This window comes from Mus musculus, chromosome 8 (assembly GCF_000001635.26).
Source record: "Mus musculus strain C57BL/6J chromosome 8, GRCm38.p6 C57BL/6J".
NCBI classification, from domain to species: Eukaryota; Metazoa; Chordata; class Mammalia; order Rodentia; family Muridae; genus Mus; species Mus musculus.
The window spans coordinates 56,565,762-56,584,520 of record NC_000074.6 but is presented as its reverse complement, the minus strand read 5'-3'; the positions used below and the strand labels follow the sequence as shown (position 1 = coordinate 56,584,520).

Sequence of the window (18,759 nt, the reverse complement as noted above, 5' to 3'; positions counted from 1 at the left end):
AAAGCAACGCTCTACAGTGTGACTGACAATGTAACAATTCTCTTAGTGTGGATCTACTTTCTGGCCTGTTATTTAGTTAACCTTGGTATAGAAACACTTCCTAAAACTCCCCAAGTTTTAAGTTAATCACCATTTCGAATAGAGTAAGGTCACACGTTTCTAAGCCCGTCCTCAGCTGTTCTGTGTCCCAGTTGTATATGACACAAGTTCCATGTTGGTTGCCCTGGTGTCACAGTACTTGTGATCAATGGACCTACATTTTACTTAAAAATGCCCTGAAACACACGAACAGTAATGCTAGCAAAGGGACCCCACAACGTGACTCCTTTCAAAGAAAAGGTGGAAATGACATAAATCATATAGAGAACACATTCATATGCTTTTTATTACTGTATATTGTTTTATGCTTTCTATTTATTAATTCTTGTATTTTATTATTCTTCATGATGAGTTAAGTTTTATAGTTACATATGCATAGAAAAAACAAAATATATATAGTTTCAGGACTATCTACATACAAGAAGCTTTTGGGAATCTTGGAATACGTAGCCTGTTGAGACCATGAAAAGAAATAATGGGCTCTAAATTAAGTAATTGGCTATGGCAGATATCCAAGTTTCAGCATGTACAAAACAGCAAAGTAGAAAGTAATAGAGTCTAAAACATAATTTAAAACTCTATATGTCACATGAATGAAGTTAAGAGGTGAATATACTTGATAAATGTTAAGCATCAGTCTACAAGGCAATGAAAAGTCAAAGATAACCAATTTTCTGGCTTGATAAAGAGGAAAATGACTTCAAAATCAACGCAACAAAATATGAGATGGGCCATAGATGTGACTAGTTGGTCTCAAAAGTGCTTGTCTAGCATACACGAGGTTCCATCCCCAGTACCAGATAAAAAAGAACAACAACAACAAACCAAGAGTGTCAGTACACATTTGTAATCCTGGAACTCAGGAAGTGGAAACAGAATGGGTTCAAGGAGTTTGGGGCCAACACGGGGTATGTGAGACCCTGCCTCAAGACAAACAAGCAGTTGAGGATGTTAAGGCCCAGGGAGAGCTCAGTGCTCAGTACTTGTTCACTGTGTGCAGGGCCCTGGGTTTCACTCCAAAATAAGAGAGGAAAAAAAGGAGGGCATGGGCATAGGAGATGTATACATACACACACACACACACACACACACACACCCTATCTTTCTGTTAACACTGTGTGTGTGTGTGTGTGTGTGTGTGTGTGTAAAACAGTAATGAAAAATACAGAGCCCAGAATATGAGAGGGAGTGGGGGACATGGGAGGAGTATTGGGGTAATGATGTATTGATGAAATTATATCTTAATTAAATAAAAATCCAGAGTAAAAGTATAGGGCTGGAGAGATAGCTCAGCCTTTAGGAAGCTGCTCTTCCAGAGGGCCAGGGTCAGTTCCCAAGGATCACAGGATTGCTTATAACACACTCTAACTTCAGAAACAGGGGATCTGGCACCCTCTTCTGGCAAGTCTGGGCTCCAGTCACATGTGTGTGTAAACATAATAAGGGGGGGGGAGGGGGAAATACCAATACACATAAACAAACAAACAAATTAAATACAAATACAAAGGAGAGCCACAGTTGGGAGGAGCAGAGGTGTATGTGGTGAGGTTAGAGGAGGAATATGGGTAGGAATGATACAAATGCGTAGTATGCACATATAACACTCTCCAAGAATTACAAAAAGATGTGGTTTGTTTTTTTTTTTTTTTTTTTTTTTGGTTTTGTTTTGTTTTGTTTGCTTTTTAGTATGGAATAGAGTTTATCTGGGGCCTGGGGAGGAGAGTTGAAGAAGGAGTAGAGACAGAAAAAGGTAGAGAGAGGGGTGGGGGAGCAGAGGCCATGAACAAGTGGAGCAGGGAGGGGCAGGGGAGAGAAGGAACAGAGAGGGAAGACGGTAAGAGCAAGAGAAGAATCACAAAAATATTATGCTAAACTTAAGCCAGTCTCCAGTAGGAGTTAAAACAAAATGAGTGGCTATTACAGACTCTGAACAAGAAATCTTACAGGTAAGTGGGATGACAGAAGAATGTCTTGGAATCTAAGAGACTGAGGAATAATAATAATAATAATAATAATAATAATAATAATAATAATAATAGGATGTATACAGGTCCATGCCAGCCCAGCATACAAGTATATCCCATAACCACATTACCAAGGAGGCTGAGACAGGAGGGTTGAGGCTAGCATTGGATAAGCATTGAGTTTTTGGCTAGCTAAGACTACTATTAAATCCCAGTTTCAAGGAAAATTAACACCTCACATACAAACCCCAAACGACCAAACGAAAGCAAATTGAAAAACAAAACCTTGAATGACAGAGAGAAGCAATTCCTCAGTGAAGTTACAAGAACACTGTTTTTCAGAAGTGGCGTCATCACTGACTCAACAACAGTCAGCTGCGTCTGTCCATTGATTGGGTGCAAATATCTGCATCTGACTCTTTCAGCTGCTTGGTGGGTCTTTCGGAGGGCATTCATGATAGATCCCTGTTTGTGAGCTCTCCATAGCCTCAGTAAGGAGAAGGGCGATAGATACTGTAGGAGGACCAGCAGTCTTAATTAATCTGGACCCTTGAGATCTTTCAAATACTGGACCACCAACCAAGCAGCATACACCAGCTGATATGAGGACCCCAACACACATACAGTAGAGGACTGCCCGGTCTGTGTTCATTCAGAGAGGATGCACCTGATCCTCAAGAGACTGGAGGCCCCAAGGGAGTTTAGAGGTCAGGTGGGGTGGGGGGTGCGGGCATCCATGTGGAGATGGCGTGTGGTGGGGAGGAGGTGTGGGATGTGGAATGGAATATGGAGTGTAAAAAATGAATTACAAATAAAATTTAAAAAAAAAGCGATACCAAATCATGCTCTATGCTCTGACTACAGTGCTGTCACCTAATGACGTGAAAACAAGCAATTTACTTAAACTTTCTGAGCCTCTTTCCTAAACAGTAAAAGCCTTAGGAGAGCTTTTTATGGTAGCATTACAGTGACCAAGGAAAACACAGCAGGTCTTCTTTTAGATGGTTCCAGGAGATTCATGGGAAAACAGGGCAGCAAATTGGGAAAAATGAAAGTAGTGACTTTCCAGAAGTCTCTCCATGGACTTAGTCAAGTTCAAATTGACTACATAAGGAGTGAGCTCAAGGTGGGGAAACTGAGGAAGGCACACTCACCTGGAAATATTAGTACACAGTGGAGAGGATGGAAAAATTATTAAGAGAAAGAAGAAAAAGGTCTATCTGTAGAGATAATTTTGAACTATGTATGCCAAAAGATAAAAAACTTGACAGAGAAAAAAACCTGAAGCAAAGCAGATGAATGAGAGAAGGGAAAGACCAAAGACCAGCCAGGGCGCACAGTGCTGTGTAGTGTGGGACTGAAGACCAGCCAGGGCGCACAGTGCTGTGCAGCACGGGACAGGGCATGGTATTAAGAATGCAAAACGAAAGCCCACATTGGTTGATTGCTTTTATAGTAATTTTGAAGGTTTTCATAAGTCTACTACTTAAATTTTAGCAAAAAAAATTATAACACAAAATAATTCAATCTAGATTTCTACTTTTTCTTTCCTGAGGACTGACACATAGGTTTTCACATATCTGAACCATAATGAAACAGAAAATTCGAGTATGCTGCGTCATGTAGAGTGGAGTACATTAAGAGGGATAGCCCACTTCAGAAGCCCCCTTCCGGAGTGTGCACTGAAAGAGCAGCTACAGACAGCCGCACAGTTTCTTTCCTACAGCACTGCAGGATGCTAAGGCAAGCATGAAATCTTACCTTCCTTACCTAGTCAAGGATAAAAAAGAAAATAAAAACAGCAAAGCTTGAATAACTTTTTTAATGTATATGAGTACTCTGTAGCTGTATTCAGACACACCAGAAGAGAGCATCAGATCCCATTACAGATGGTTGTGAGCCACCATGTGGTTGGTGGGATTTGAACTCAGAACCTCTGGAAGAGCAGTCAGTGCTCTTAACTATTGAGCCATCTCACCGGCCCAAAGCTTGAGTAATTAACAATGACTTATCTGGGGATATCTATCTGGGAATGAAAAAAAAAAGCCCACCTTTTCATTTATGGTGAAATAAATGCACACGATTTCCTAATGAGAAATTTCAGGAAGTTTTTACTTTGTTATTTCATCTTATTATATACACTAAGTTTTGTAATATTTTCTTTCTTCTGTAAGTGTGCAAAGCCCTGTCACATGCTTAGAGACCTTCAGAATGTAATTCAGAAGTAATGTGTATTTTTAAGGACAACCTGAATGGGCCATCTCAAAATGTAGTGCTTTAGCATATTTCCCAAGAGGGAATGATTCGAAAAAGATGACCTTTGTACAAACAAAACTACATCTGTCTATGTTACTGAAAATCTTGTCCTCACAAATAGTGACTAGAGGTAGGAACTCTATGAATTCTCTGTTAGTTATTTGTTTTAAGGAGTTGCCATCTCTCCTCTCAGGGAAATACCCATAAGGAGGTCAATTACTGCAAACCTGTATACTGTATGGCACTAATAGGAAAGGGTACACCAGGAATGCAAATGTCACCCCTTCTGCTAAGAGCAGAGGACATGCATTATCCACATTATGGTGAAGTGCCAGTTGTGGGCAGTGTAAATGTCCTGTGACTAATTCCTCCAAGGCAAATCTTATCATCCTAAAAGCACATTTCATCCACAGGGTAGGAAAATTAGATTATTCAGGCTGGAGTGTGGGATTCAGGAAGAAATCACTTTATGGGTACCGTTTAAATTGAGGACTTTGTTTCTATGGACTTTTGGTACATAAAAATAAAAGATGCAGAGAGATGGCTGAATATTGGCAGTATGTACCTGAAATTCCTTGTGGCTAGAATGTGTCAATAGGAAGTCTCAGATAAAACATAGACAGGTAAATAAGAATCCAAATGGAAATGAAAAACCTTTTTCAAAGAAACTTAAGAGATATGGAGGGTAGATACAAAACAGATTTTTGTTTTTTTTTCCAAAAAAGAGAAAGCAATGACAGTAGACAAATAACTTGAACCTTTTTAAGTTTTAAATAACTGAAAGCCCTGTTAATTAATTTAAATACCTTGAAACAGAAAATGAGTCACACCTGTGAGTTCCTAATGGCTCTTCACAGAGCCTTACCTTGTCACTAAGGTGCATCACTAAGACTGCACATACATGATGGCCCTTCTCAAATCACAAGGTATGACACTTCATCTCTGAAATGGCTTAGCTGAGAAAAAGCCTTAGAAAAGCCCATTCTACCACAGCAGGCTCTAGGCTGGCAAAAGAAACTGTGGGAAAGAAGCTTTGTTAGCTACAATGTGCTTAAGGGTAATCCAAACTAAGGAGACAGCGACGTTTACACATGGTTTGGAATTCTTGCTTAATAAAATGCCATATACAATTACTATACTTGAAAACAAATTTATACTTTTTCATAATCCCTAGACACATGGATATCTGAGGTATATTTAGGAGCTTTGAAACATTTTTTTAAAATAATTATCAAAATTTTAAAAAATATTAAAGAGTACAGAAGTAGAGGAATGCATTCATGAAAACAGTATGCTACTGTGTATACCTGCCGGATAATACACTAAAGTCAAAAGAGCTCACCAAAGCTTGGGGATCCTGGTCTGACTGATGCACACAACATAAGAACCTCTACTCAAGCTGCAGAGAGTTATTTACTAGAATCTAAAGGTTTAAGGGGAACATCAAGGCCTAAAGCAGAATCTGGCTCTTCAAATTCTCAGTTACCGGAGCTGTACCTGGAGAACACATATCTAGACAAATCTACGGAGCAATACCACTAGTATTCGAACTATTTATTCCACGGAGGCACAAACAACACAGAGGTTATTTACTCCATATCAAAATGACGTAACTCATGAGGTCAAGTTGCTTAGTAAGACCCTCCCCGAGGACATGTGGGAATGCCTCAGATTTACTTCTTAGAGGACAGAGGACTCTTCCAAATCACCAGCAGCAGCAGTCATTGTACACTAATGACTGGCCTAGAATGGTTCAGCCTTAGGATCTCGATTTTAAAGAAAGTATCCCCCAAAATTTTATGATGAAAGAGGCCTTGTCTGTGACAGCCAGAAGTTGGAAACAACCCAGATGTCCCACAACAGAAGAATGGATACAGAAAATGTGGTTCATTTACACAATGGAATAGTACTCAGCAATTAAGAATGAGGACATCCTGAGTTTTGCAGTCAAATGAATGGAAAATATCATCTTGAGTGAGGTAACTCAGACCCAGAAAGACAGGCATGGTATATACTCAGTAATAACTAGATATCAGCTTAAAAAAGTACAGAATACCCAGGATACAATCCACAGAACTAAAAAAGGTTAACAAGTCATAGGGGCCAAATAAGGATGCCTCAATCCCACTTGGGAGGAAGAAGAAAGCAATCACAGGAGGGGGAAGGGAGGAAGGAACCTGGGTGGGAAAGGGGACAGGGAGGGGAAGAGGGGAAGATGATCAGATATTGGGTGGGGGAACAGTACTGAAGCTCTGAGGGCCAGCAGAAAGAATGGAAATAGGCAACCTAGGGAGGTAGGCAATGCAGGGACCGTCCAGAATGTACCAGAGACCTGGGAGGTAAGAGACTCTACAGGACTCAAACAGGGACCTTAGATGAAATGCCCTATAGTTGAGAGAGGTAACTTGTAGAGCCCACCTCCAGCAAAAAGACAGGGCATCAAATGAGGGATGGGGTTGCCATCCCAGAGTCAAAAACTCTGACCCATAATTATTCCTGTCTGAAAGAACTGCAGGGTCAAAAATGAAGAAGAGCCCGAGGAAAAGGAGGTCCAGCGACACACCCAAATTGGAATCCAGCTCAAGGGGAGGCCCCAAGGACTGGCACTATTACTGAGGCTATGGTGTGCTCATCAAAAGGGGCCTATCATGACTGCCCTGTCCTCTGAAAGACCCAACAAGCAGCTAAAAGAGTCAGATGCAGATATTTGTACTCAACCAATGGACAGAAGCTGCTGACCCCTGTGGTTGAATTAGGGAAAAGCTGGAAGAAGCTGAAGAGGAGGGCGACCCTGCAGGAGAACCAGTGGTTTCAACTAACCTGGACTCCAGAGATCTCTCAGACACTGGGCCACCAACCAGGCAGCATACACCAGCTGAAATGAGGCCCCCAACACATATAGTAGAGGACTTCTGGGTCTGGACTCAGTCAGAGAAGATACACCTAACCCTCAAGAGACTGGAGGCCCTAGCGTGTGGGAAGGTCTGGTGGTATGAGGGCTGGAGACATCCTCATGGAGAGGGTGGGGAGGAGGTATAGGATGAAGAACAGTCACAGGGTGGACTAGGGTGGGGATAATGTCTGGAATGTAAAATTAAAAAAAAATCTAATGGATAAATTCACACTTTGGTCAATTTGTTGAAAAATAAAATAATGTTATACTTATATTTTTCCATACTTGTAAAGCCACGACTAAGCTGATAGAAACTTACACTTGAAGACTGAAGCTGAGGGAAAACTGTCATTTACATTTCTAATTCAGCAGCCATGTTGGGAGCATCAACACATAAATTAAAGAAGAGAGGCAACTATCTTACGTATTAAATCTAGAAAGTGATATCAAGGATTTGAAACTATTCATATATCAAGTTAGAGGAAGCCTAGTGAGAGAAGTATGCTAAAAGAAATTATGGAAAATATATTTTTCTTTAAAATGAACTTAAGATAACCAATATAGTAAGATTTCTAAGTATATTAATCTAAATTGGTAATGAAAGCACAATTTAAATGAAGAAAAAGACCCCCTCACATAATACTGCCTACCAACACACTGCCCATTAATTTTACTTAATTTTTATTTCTTATGATGATTTCACAACGGGACAGCAAATCAGCATTTAACATAGATACTAAAGGAGACAGTGGAAAGCACATCAGGGGCTCTGACAACACAAGCCAACTGTGGGAAATCCATTTCTCTGAAAAACGTTTCCTTTGACTCCACAACCTGCATGTAAACCACGTACTACAATAACTCTAGGAGTCAGGACAGAAAGGGAAGACCTGATAGATAATAAAGTTGATTTCACAGGCAGGATAAAGTTGTTTTCTTAACTATACAATCATCTATAAACTAGACTAGATGTAATACATACATACATACATACATACGTACTACATAAACATATATTGATATATACATACAATATTCTCATCACAAAGGCAGACCCCCCCCATTCCCCATACTTAGGTTTACAAAAAAAGTTACAAAGTATAATTCTGCTGATGTTGTAGTTTACAGGACTAAATTACATAAACACTTCTGGCTCAATAGAAAAAGGAATAGAAAGGATTGCATGGTTGGTTTAGGCCTGTAATTCAGATATTCTCTTAAGTAAGATGTTAGAAGCAGAAAAGAGGGACTTGGCCTTTGGGTAAGCACTCCTAATACCACTTTAATGAGTGACTACTTGCAAGGGTTTAATTCTCTCTCCTTCAGTTATGATATCTGCTGGGTTGGAGGCCTTCTACCCCCAGGAGGGACATGGCACCAGAAGCATAGCAACTGGAATAGATAGAACACTACAAATTTGTCTTCATATTTGAGGTGAGAGTTTAATTGGTGTAAAAGCAGCTAGTTGATAATTAGATAGATTTCCAACGCAAATACAGCTTACCTAGCTTTTCGTCACCAAGTTAATACTTTTAGTCAGTTAATTGGTTATAACATGTCAAGTCATGCAAGATGTGCTAGGGCAATGGTGGCCAGCCAATCTTTGGTTTACTTTGGGGCTATGCCTCAAGAGAGAGCCCATGACCTACACTGCCTGGATGGTCAGCAACTGGAAACTAGGTAGTACAGAGACCTAGGATAGAACCAAACACAACTGGCAAACAAACTAACAATTCCTAATGAACTATTGCTATACTAATTATACTAATAGACTGGTGTCTTGTACAGTTGTCACCAGAGAGGCTTCCTCCAGCAGCAGATGGAAGTGGGTGCACAGACTTTATGCAGACAGTCTAAATTGAAGGTCTTTATCAGGTCCCTCCCCTCAAAGTTTGGGGAACCTCCTGGAAGAGTTGGAGAAAAGACTAGAGGTCAAGGGGGATGAAGGACACCAGAGAATCAACTAAACAGGGCTCACATAGACTTACAGAGACTGAAGCAGCAAGCATGGAACCTGCAATCAATCTCTGCCAGGCTGATAGATAGATAGCTTGATATTTTTCCTGGGCTCCTAACTGTGGGAGTGGGTGTGACTCTGACTTTTTTGCGTACTCTTGAGACTCTATTCCTCCTGTTGGGTTGCCTTGTCCAGCCTTGCTGTGAGGGCTTTTTGCCTTGTCTTATTGCATCTTGTTTTGTCCTATTTGGCTGTTGTTTCTTGGAGGCCTGCTCTTTTCTGAAGAAGAAATGGAGGGTGAGTAGATCTGGAGGAAAGGAGAGGGAAGGGTGGAGATGGGAGGAGTAGAGGTGGGGAAACTGTTTGGGATGTACTATATGAGAGGATAATCTCTTTTCAAGGAAGGAAGGAAAAAAGGGAGGAAGAAAGGAGGGAGGCAGCGAGGGAGGGAAAGAGATATGGCAGCTCTTCCAGTCAAAGTCTACAGACTATCAAAGATGAAATCACTGCATCACTGAGACAGACATCTTCCTCAAACACTTTAAGTCACTGTCCATGAAGCCAAAGCATTCAGCTTGATAAATACTGCAGGTATCAGTTCATAAAATGGGGCACCGGCTGAGAAGCACACCGACAGCTACCTACTGACCCAATCATTTCACGATAAGTTTCTGTTTATATCCTAGCCAAGAATCAGAAATTCAACTTTATCTATAGGCTGTAAAAGATTGCTCAAGGTACATACATCTTCCTGTCAATAGGGCTTATTCTCAATTACCTACAACATACAGTTATTACTGAGACTGTTTTCTATTTTAAAAAAAGTAAGTAAAGTTTTCTAGCTCTGTAGCACTAGAATTAATCTCAAAATGTAGAGCATTTTCCAGAATACCTATGTGGCCTGCAAGTCTTCACTGGAAATACAGGAGACATTCAGATTTTATACAGCTCATACAGAGAATAAGATAGCAAAGATTTAATACAAATAGTCAATAATACAAAATTACTTTTCAGGGGCATTTGTATCACTCTATAGCAATATTGAATAATGCTTTAGAGGTTTATTTTCTAAAGTAACACTTTCCTTAACAAATTAAGTAATAACTAAAACACAAAATATGAAAATTATTTCAGTCTGTCCAGATACAACAAAACTGTTATTTTTAAATAGTAAGAACTATCAGACAATGGAAAGGAAAACAAGAAAATGTAGGTATAGAGATTCCATTCTAGAGATGGTAGGTTAACTTTAAAACAATTATAAACCAACAGAGCTTTATTGCAAATGAACAGTATGACATCTCAGCCATTCTTAAATTTGTAAGAGTATCTCTAAGTATGTTTCTTGGAATGTTCCTTAACAATGTCTCACACTACGTGTACTTGTTGAATCTTCCCTATGTGCATCATGCACTATAGGCTTTACAAGCTGTAGTGTAAGCAAGCCGGCTAACTAGAAATCTATCCTACTGAAAATTACCATGACTTGGAAATTCCTTCCTTACTGTGTAACTGAGAATGGTCTTTATGTTCTGACAAAACCAATTGGGGTTATCTATCTTAGGAGTAAAAGTTGAGATATTTAAACTACTGTCCCTATGCTATGAAGTAGATAATAACCATTTTCAGGCTATACATAGAAAACTTAGTCAAATCTCTAACAGTAAGGTGAGTGCCTTCTTAAAATTGCTCCTAAAAAGGAAGAAGTTATATATTTCCTGGTTAAGCAGAAAAAAAAATGTTGTTTTAACAATAAACTGTGTATCTACTTAATTCATTTCCATATAAAATAGGTCAAATAAAATACTTTCCGCAATTGTTTTTTATCCAAGTAAAAAATCATAATATGCATATTAGTAAAATGCATAAGGGTGTATGTAATTAGTTATTTCTGTATGAATATAGAAGAAATTTGCTTACCTCGCTAATGCATACTTTTATATTGTAAAGATTATTTAAAAACATATTTAGAGAGTTGAAAACAAGTCTATATTTACTATGCTTACTATCAGTTTTTAAGACTCTAAATTTAAAAATAGCTATGTCCAGAAAATGTTCTAAACAAGATGGATGAAAAGTACAATTTATCAGACACTCCTAGCAGAATAGAATTGACACACTGAACTTGTACATGCAGGGAGAAGTACGACTTAGTGTACACAGACAGTACTCTGCACATTCCTTTACTAGAATGTGGTCACTGCCACACAGCACACAAGCTCATGCACAAGATCAAGACATTACATACAGCTGGGATCACAATGTCATGCAGAAAACAACAGCGTGCTAGATAATCGTACCAAATTGTGTAGATGTTCTCCCCCACCCCATGAGCCACTGCCAGCAGCTGCTATGGAGTTTGGTTACCCATATCCGTGACATGACGGTGTCCTTTGGAGAATCTTGTTCCCTGTGGCTGTAAGTATTCTTATTTTTATATTTTAATGATATTTGCTATGAAAAAATCTTATGTACAAAATCATGGAAAAATACACGTTTTATATTCAACAAATATTTGTAACTTATCTCAAGTAGCTGCAATAAACACCACTTATATATGAACATATCATCAACAATAATTGACTGCTTACTTAGATAAACCCCAGAAAATTATGTCTGATGACAGTGCTCTAGTGAGTGGGGGAAAAAGAAATCTCCAAAAAGTCCTCTGACTCTAGCATTCCATTCCCATGATCTGGCTATACTCATATTGCCAAGTTCTCCATGAGAATATCTTTCTGACAACTTTCTTTTATGTGACTTTGATTCACTTTGTAAGTAATAAACAAACCGAATTTGTATTTGTAATGAAAAGTAGGATAAAGTCCGTAAAATTATTTCCCTCATTTTTCTGAATACATTAAATGGATATCAGTATTTAAATACCTTTTTGGGGTGGCCTATTTGTACTATAAGTATATTTTAGTAAATATGAAATTTTAATTTGCTTTAGGTAAAAATCTCCTAAAGTACTGATATTCACAATAACATAGAATCAGAGTTTGGAACCACAGACACCTGGAGTGGCTCAGCTCTGTGTGTCTGGGCAGCACCTTTCTGAACAGTAAATTTATTTACTCAGGAACACTCTAAGCTATTCTAAGCTACTCTAAATCAGGCTTGTGCATGAAGAAAAGAAATACAGCCAACTCTCAATAACAATGAAAGGCAGGATGAAAAAGGAAACTGACGATCTAAAACGCTTATCTTGATAACTTGAATTCCCTTGCTGAGCAAATATTTGAACTAAAAATTTAAAATTCTAATTACATTATAAACAAACTTGAGTACTACCTTTTTTCTGTCTTCCCTCAAAACATTCTAGGAGTTACTAACAAAAGCTCTATGATATAATGTATACAGCTGAAAACATAGAAACATACTATTGTGTCTATTTTTTCCAATTTAGACATTTAAAGCTATCTAGCCCATATCCTAATGTATGAGGTCAGAAGTTTTTTTCTTTCTTTTCATAAAAAGCATGACTTTATAATTTGTTTTTAGAACTACAAGACACTTAGGAAGAAACAACTACTTACCAGAGTTAGTACCAGCAATGATATCTCACTTTTCTGACTTTGTACAACTTAGTACTTAACAAGTTATACTTTGCTTACAATGGAACACTTGCAAGACATGTGAATTGAAGATGGTACTCTGGTTTAACATCCATATAATGTATGACAGAAGCCAGTGAGACTTCACAAACTGGCATAATAAGATGAGGGCTTACAAAAGCTGTCTCTCCTGATTTATATATCCTGGAACAAAACACTACACTAGTTGTCCTCAGTTCTTCTCCAGCAATCTTCACGCAATTGCTAAGCAGGCCAAAGCAAAACATTGGACAGCTCAGTATATGAGCTGTTTTAATGAGCAATCAGTAAAGTTTAATTATAATTAAAATAAGAAAGGCTATGAAACTAATCCAGTCTATGAATAACTATAGTGAAATTTCTGCACATTTGCCACAGTGCACAACATGCTTATGTTATCTGTTTACACAGAAGATACTGTGAAAAGCAACTATAGTCTACTACTGAATTGAAAAATTAAAATAAAGAAATAACCAATAGATTCTAATATATAGTAATTCCTTACTGATCACTATAATCTAAGAAGTAGATTTTTACATTATAATGGCTTCAAATATATAGATTGAATGCTAGTTTTAATAAATCATCCCATTTTCATTAAGAATTTTGTGGGTATTTTTTTTTTGTTTTGTTTTTTTTTTGGCATGGTGGCACACTATCTATAGTCTCAGCATTTCAGAAACTAAAGCAGGAGGATCAGAAGTTTAAGGTCAGCCTGAAACATACAGTAAATTCAAGACAAGCCTGGTCTTTAAAAGACACTGTCTCAAAAATCCCAAAATAACAAGAACAACTAGAAAAGGCATTAGAGTTTCATCTGTTTTAAATCATTAGTAAGAAAAAAAGAAAAGAGAATTGTTATCTGAATGTGAATACTATAGTAGGTTTTACAATGAACCATTTGTTATATTTATAATGATTAAATGATAAAAGTATATGTTTAAAAATGGCATTTAGCTTTATAATTGTGCAAGAAAAATTTGACAAGGAAAGTATTCGTAGTAAGTGAAAATCAATTTATTTAAAAAATGTATTCTCACTGCATTACTTCATTTATAGCTATAAGAACAATAGATTAGATTTAAGCTTAAAATTAAAAACCGGTAGAAACTCTTTCCTACTTATAACAAAATTAAAATAATTTTAGAACTTGGCTGCATTAGTTCCATTCTTTTTTCCCTTTAAAGAGACTTATCAATCTATTTATTTATTATGTATTTTATATATATGAAATGTATATGAATACTCTATCTGCATGTATGCCTGCATGACAGAGGAGGGCATCAGACAAAAAGTGTATCGGATCTCATGACAGATGGTTGTGAACCACCATGTGGTTGCTGGAAATTAAACTCAGGACCTTTAGAAGTACAGCCAGTGCTTTTAATAACTTAAATAATTATTAGTAACTTTTTCACAGATGGTAATTATTTAAAAATAACTATGAAGTTAAAGTAGTCCTAGTTAATGTTTCCACAGAAAACAATGCATGAGAAGCAGTAACTCTCAAGTAGTATCATTTCCACTGGGACCAGAAGGCAAGTCCAGTAGCTGTGGAAACATTTCTAAAACTCTTTTTTTCCAAGATACATTAAAATAAGATTAGAAAAAAAGTTGAAGGAAAAGTTTTCTTTACATTTTGATCACTTTTAAATATTATAAAACAATTAAACAACATAATCAAGAAGAGGTTTTAGGAAACATGAAATTATATTTTAATATCAAATTATTATTATATTAATATACATGTATGTGTTTGTGCCACAATACAAGTAGTGTGTAAGTTAGAAGGCAATTTGGTAGTCTGTTTTCTCCTTTCACCTTTATATGGTTTCTGAGGATTGAACTCGGGCTGCAAGACTTGAATAGCAAGCTCCTTTTCCTACCGAGCCATCTTGCCAGGTAAAGTCATCACCATTCAGCATTTTGATACAGGACACTAAGATGATGTTTTCTGGGATTATCTCTAATACAAGTACCTCACTACTAAATAGAGTAAATGGGAAGATAATGCTGCAGATATAATTTGATGAACATATTACATGAGTGCTCTTATTAACAAAAGTTTATACTCCCTGATAATATGTATCAGACCGGTAAAGTACTGTATATACCTCAAGAATACTGCCATACAGGGTTAGCAGATAGACAGGTTAGAATATAACCAGGAAAGGCAAACAAAAGAGATGATGCCATCTGCTAGTAACAAGAAGCTTGGTCTTTCAGAGACTGGAAAGGCATGTTCAGTTACTTTGAATTTCCCCTAAAGGTTACACTATTAGAAGGCGGCAGCAGGATCATACGCATGCACCTGAGGCAGATAGATAGCCCTGTTCTCCACTTACCTCCTCTGGGTTGGCATTAAAGGTGAGGCTTCCCTCATCTAGCTGCATATACAATTTTCTAAAAGAAAATCCTAAAGGTGGGTTCTTATTGTATATAGAGCAGTGACCCCATGTAGATTTACACAACCTGTAAACATAAAAGAAAATATGACAAAAGTTACTATATTCCCTAAGATAGGGCATACATTCACACGATAAAATTCTGAAATTAAATGACACAAAATTAGATTTTGTGGCTGTCCAAACACTATCTAAAACTGGAATCTTGTGAAGGTAATTTTGAATGCTTTCATATAAAGGAAACAAGAGTCTTGTGACCTCGCTTTCTTCAAAAACATGGAATTGCTCTTGGAATATGCTTTGGGCTCCTCCCAAGGATAGCAGATAGAAGTGAATTTACATCAGATTATTCATTATAGCCACTATTGTTATTTATTTATATGCCTATGTGGAAAAAACATGTTTTTGCCACATAAGGCTTGTCCTTGTACTGAATACCTCACTCATATGGCTATTCTTAATACTTAGGGTATAAACTGTCTGACACTGAATAAAACTGATTGTTCCTTGAGACTTAAGAGTATCTCATGTTTAACCTTCACCCTCCCAGGTCCCACTGCCTCTAGAACAGTAACAAACTTTTATTTTAAAAAGTCTGGTTTCATAGAATATAATAGCTTCGATACAATTAGCATTTTTGGTAGCCCTTAAGAATTTCACTCACAGAGATTAATCTTATTCCTGAATACTATCTGAAGTTAAGCACAAGCAATCAAGAATAAAATCAATGATAGATGACAATCACTTAGAGATTACTAAATTACAGTCACTATGTTCAGGGTTTTAAATGCACTGGCTTGTTCAATCCTGTCAACAGTTCTCTGACGTCGGTGGACCACACAAGAAACTGTGACAAGCAAGATCACAAACACTCCTCCATTGCTGTACACAAACTTGTACAATCACTCTGGAAATCAATTTGACAGTTTCTCAGAAAGTTGGGAATAGTTCTACCTCAAGACCCACTCCTGGGCATATATACAAAAAAATGTCCCACCATGCACAAGGACACTTTCTCTCCTATGTTCATAACAGCTTTATTCGTAATAGCCAGAAACTGGAAACAACCCAGATGCCCCTCAGCAACAACAAAAAATTATGGTTCTAAATTTATTTATTTAATGGTTATTAATAAATTTATTCACTATTTATCTGGATCACAGCGCTTCCCCCCCCCCCCCGCCTTCTCCATGTCCCCTCCCCCTTCTCCTTTGAGACAGGGGAGGGCACCCTTTTTACTAACTCCTCCGGGCACATCAAGTCACTACAGGACTGGGCACATTCTAGAAAGAAAATATGGTTCATTTATACAATATAACACTACTCAGCTATTAAAAACAAAAACATCATGAATTCTGTGGGCAAATGGATGGAACTTGAGAATATCATCCTGAGTGAGGTAATCCATTCTCAAAAGGACATGTATGTACTCACTGATATGTGGATATTAGTACAGGATACCCATGCTAAATTTCCCACATAGCTAAAGAAGCCAAATAATAAGGAGAACCCAAGGGAGGATGCTTTAATCTCACTCAGAAGGGGAAAGAGTCAGTGGAGGAAGGGAACTGGGTGGGAGAGGGGATAGGGAGGGACTAAAGGTGTGTGGGGGGGGTGTGGATCAGGAGTATGGAGACCAGGTAGAGGGCCTTGTGAGTGAACGGAAATCAGTGGCAGCCGAAGGTGGGTAAGAATCTCTAGGACATGCCAGAGACCTGGGATGGGGGAGACTCCAAGAGTCTTATGGGGGTGACTCTAACTGAGACTCCTAGCAGTGGGGCTAGGATATGGAGCCTGAAGTGGCCACCTCTTTTAACCAGGCAGGACTCTCAGTGGAGGGATAAGGAGTCAACCCACCCACAAAACCTGTGACTCAAAATTTGTTCTGACAAGATGTATAAGACAGAGACTTTGGAAATGGATGACTAATGACTGGCCCAACTTGAGACCCATCCCATGGGCAAGTGCCAATCTCTGACACTACTAATGAAACTCTGTTACTCTTGCAGACAGGCTTCTAGTATAACTGTACTCTGAGAGGCTCCACCTACCAGCTGACCTAAACAGATGCAGAGACCCATAGCTAAACATTAGACAGAGCTCAGGGAGTCTTATGGAAGAGGTGGGGGAAGAATTGTGCAGACTGGAGTGTAACTTCCCCTGCCAACCTAAAGCTGGCTGAACCAGACCTCAACTTTGCTGCCACTAAGGAGATTACCTAGGGTGGAGCCTGCCTCCCTAGATCACTCTGATGCTCAGCCACTGTCGCTGCTACCTGCTGGGAGTCCGACTAGCTATTTCGGAGACTACACCCTATCCTGCACGTGATCACCTGCAGCTGGGCTCCAAGGATGAATTGGCGAGAATGGGCCTCCCCCCTCCTTTATAAAGCGCATCCGCCATTAAACATTTGAACTTTGAGCAGAGTAGCATGTCTCGGTTCCATTATTTCTCAACCCGCCTAGGTTCCCTCTTCTCTTTCAGCTCCAGGCTGCCTCCCAGGCTCGAACCCGGACATGAGAGCGCAGGCTGGCCCCAACACTGGAGGGGATAGGGATTCCTCCAGAAGACCAATAGATTCAACTAACCTGGACTGAAGTGCCAACCAAAGAGCATACATAGGCTGGACCTAGGTAGGTTCCCACCCATACGTACCAGATGTACAGCTTGGTCTTCATGTGGGTTCCCTAACAACTGGAGCAGGGGCTGTGCTTGACTCTGTTGCCTGCCTGTGACTCCTATTCTTTCCCCTGACTAGGCTGCCTTGTCTTGTCTTAGTGGGAGAGGATGCAAGGATGCCCCTAGTCCTGCAGTGACTAGATGTGCCAGGGTGGGTTGGTAGCTAGGAGGCCACCCCTTCTCAGAGGAGAAGGGAAGGGAGGAATAGGGAAAGGGCTATTTGGAGGTGGGGAGAGGCTGGAAGGAGAGGTCAGAGCTGCGATCGAAATGTAAAGTGAATAAATAAATTAGCTAATGAAAAATTTTAAAAAGTCTCCAAAAGACACGCAACTAATATAAATCCCTGTACCACCTAGATGTAAGTCTTACTCAGAGCTTGCAGTGTTAAGCTAGCTGGGACCTATTAAGTCCATGCAAACTTTGAAGTAACAGTAATTGTTGGTAAAGGAGACTTGACTTTTTTTTCCCAAAAAAGAATACATAAACAACAAATTAAACACAGCACCATTCCACAACTATGAACATCAAATGCTGTGATGCTAAGCATGCTTAAGATGCTGTTCCAAATCCATGACTCTTCACTACTACAAAGACGTGCAGCTGTTAAAATTTTATTCAACTTTGAATAAGGACTGTATCTCTTAATAAACTATTTTCTGTAGCATAGGATCATGTGTCTCAAATTTATACAGATGTATTGCTTAGCATTTGAAAGCTAAAGCATTTAGTGTAATGCCTCAGAGTTCTGGAATCTATTAGAGCACATTAAGACAAAAAATACTGAAAATATATTTTAATATATTTAAATGTCTTTAAAGCTTTAATAAAAACATTTTCAGACTAAATCAGTTAGGTATGGTAGTATTCACCTGCAGCTCTAGCAATGAATGAGAGGCTGAAGCAGGAGTTC

The 18,759-nt window shown here is 38.6% G+C and overlaps 1 protein-coding gene across 3 annotated transcripts in view; it reads right to left on the bottom strand.

Annotated features, from left to right (window-relative positions):
• Fbxo8 (F-box protein 8) overlaps positions 1-18,759 on the bottom strand; it is a 42,786-nt gene that overhangs the window by 9,419 nt on the left and 14,608 nt on the right. The window contains exons 3-4 of one of the 3 annotated variants that reach the window (NM_001368347.1): positions 15,111-15,237; positions 11,470-11,585 (exon numbers count right to left, since the gene is read on the bottom strand). The exons of 1 other annotated variant lie outside the window; for it this stretch is intronic. Coding sequence is in view for 1 of the 2 variants with exons in the window: in NM_015791.4 (NP_056606.2) it covers positions 15,111-15,237 (127 nt within the window). In the remaining variant the exon portion in view is untranslated. The remainder of the gene's footprint in view (positions 1-11,469; positions 11,586-15,110; positions 15,238-18,759) is intronic. One more of the 3 variants, NM_015791.4, reaches the window with a different exon arrangement.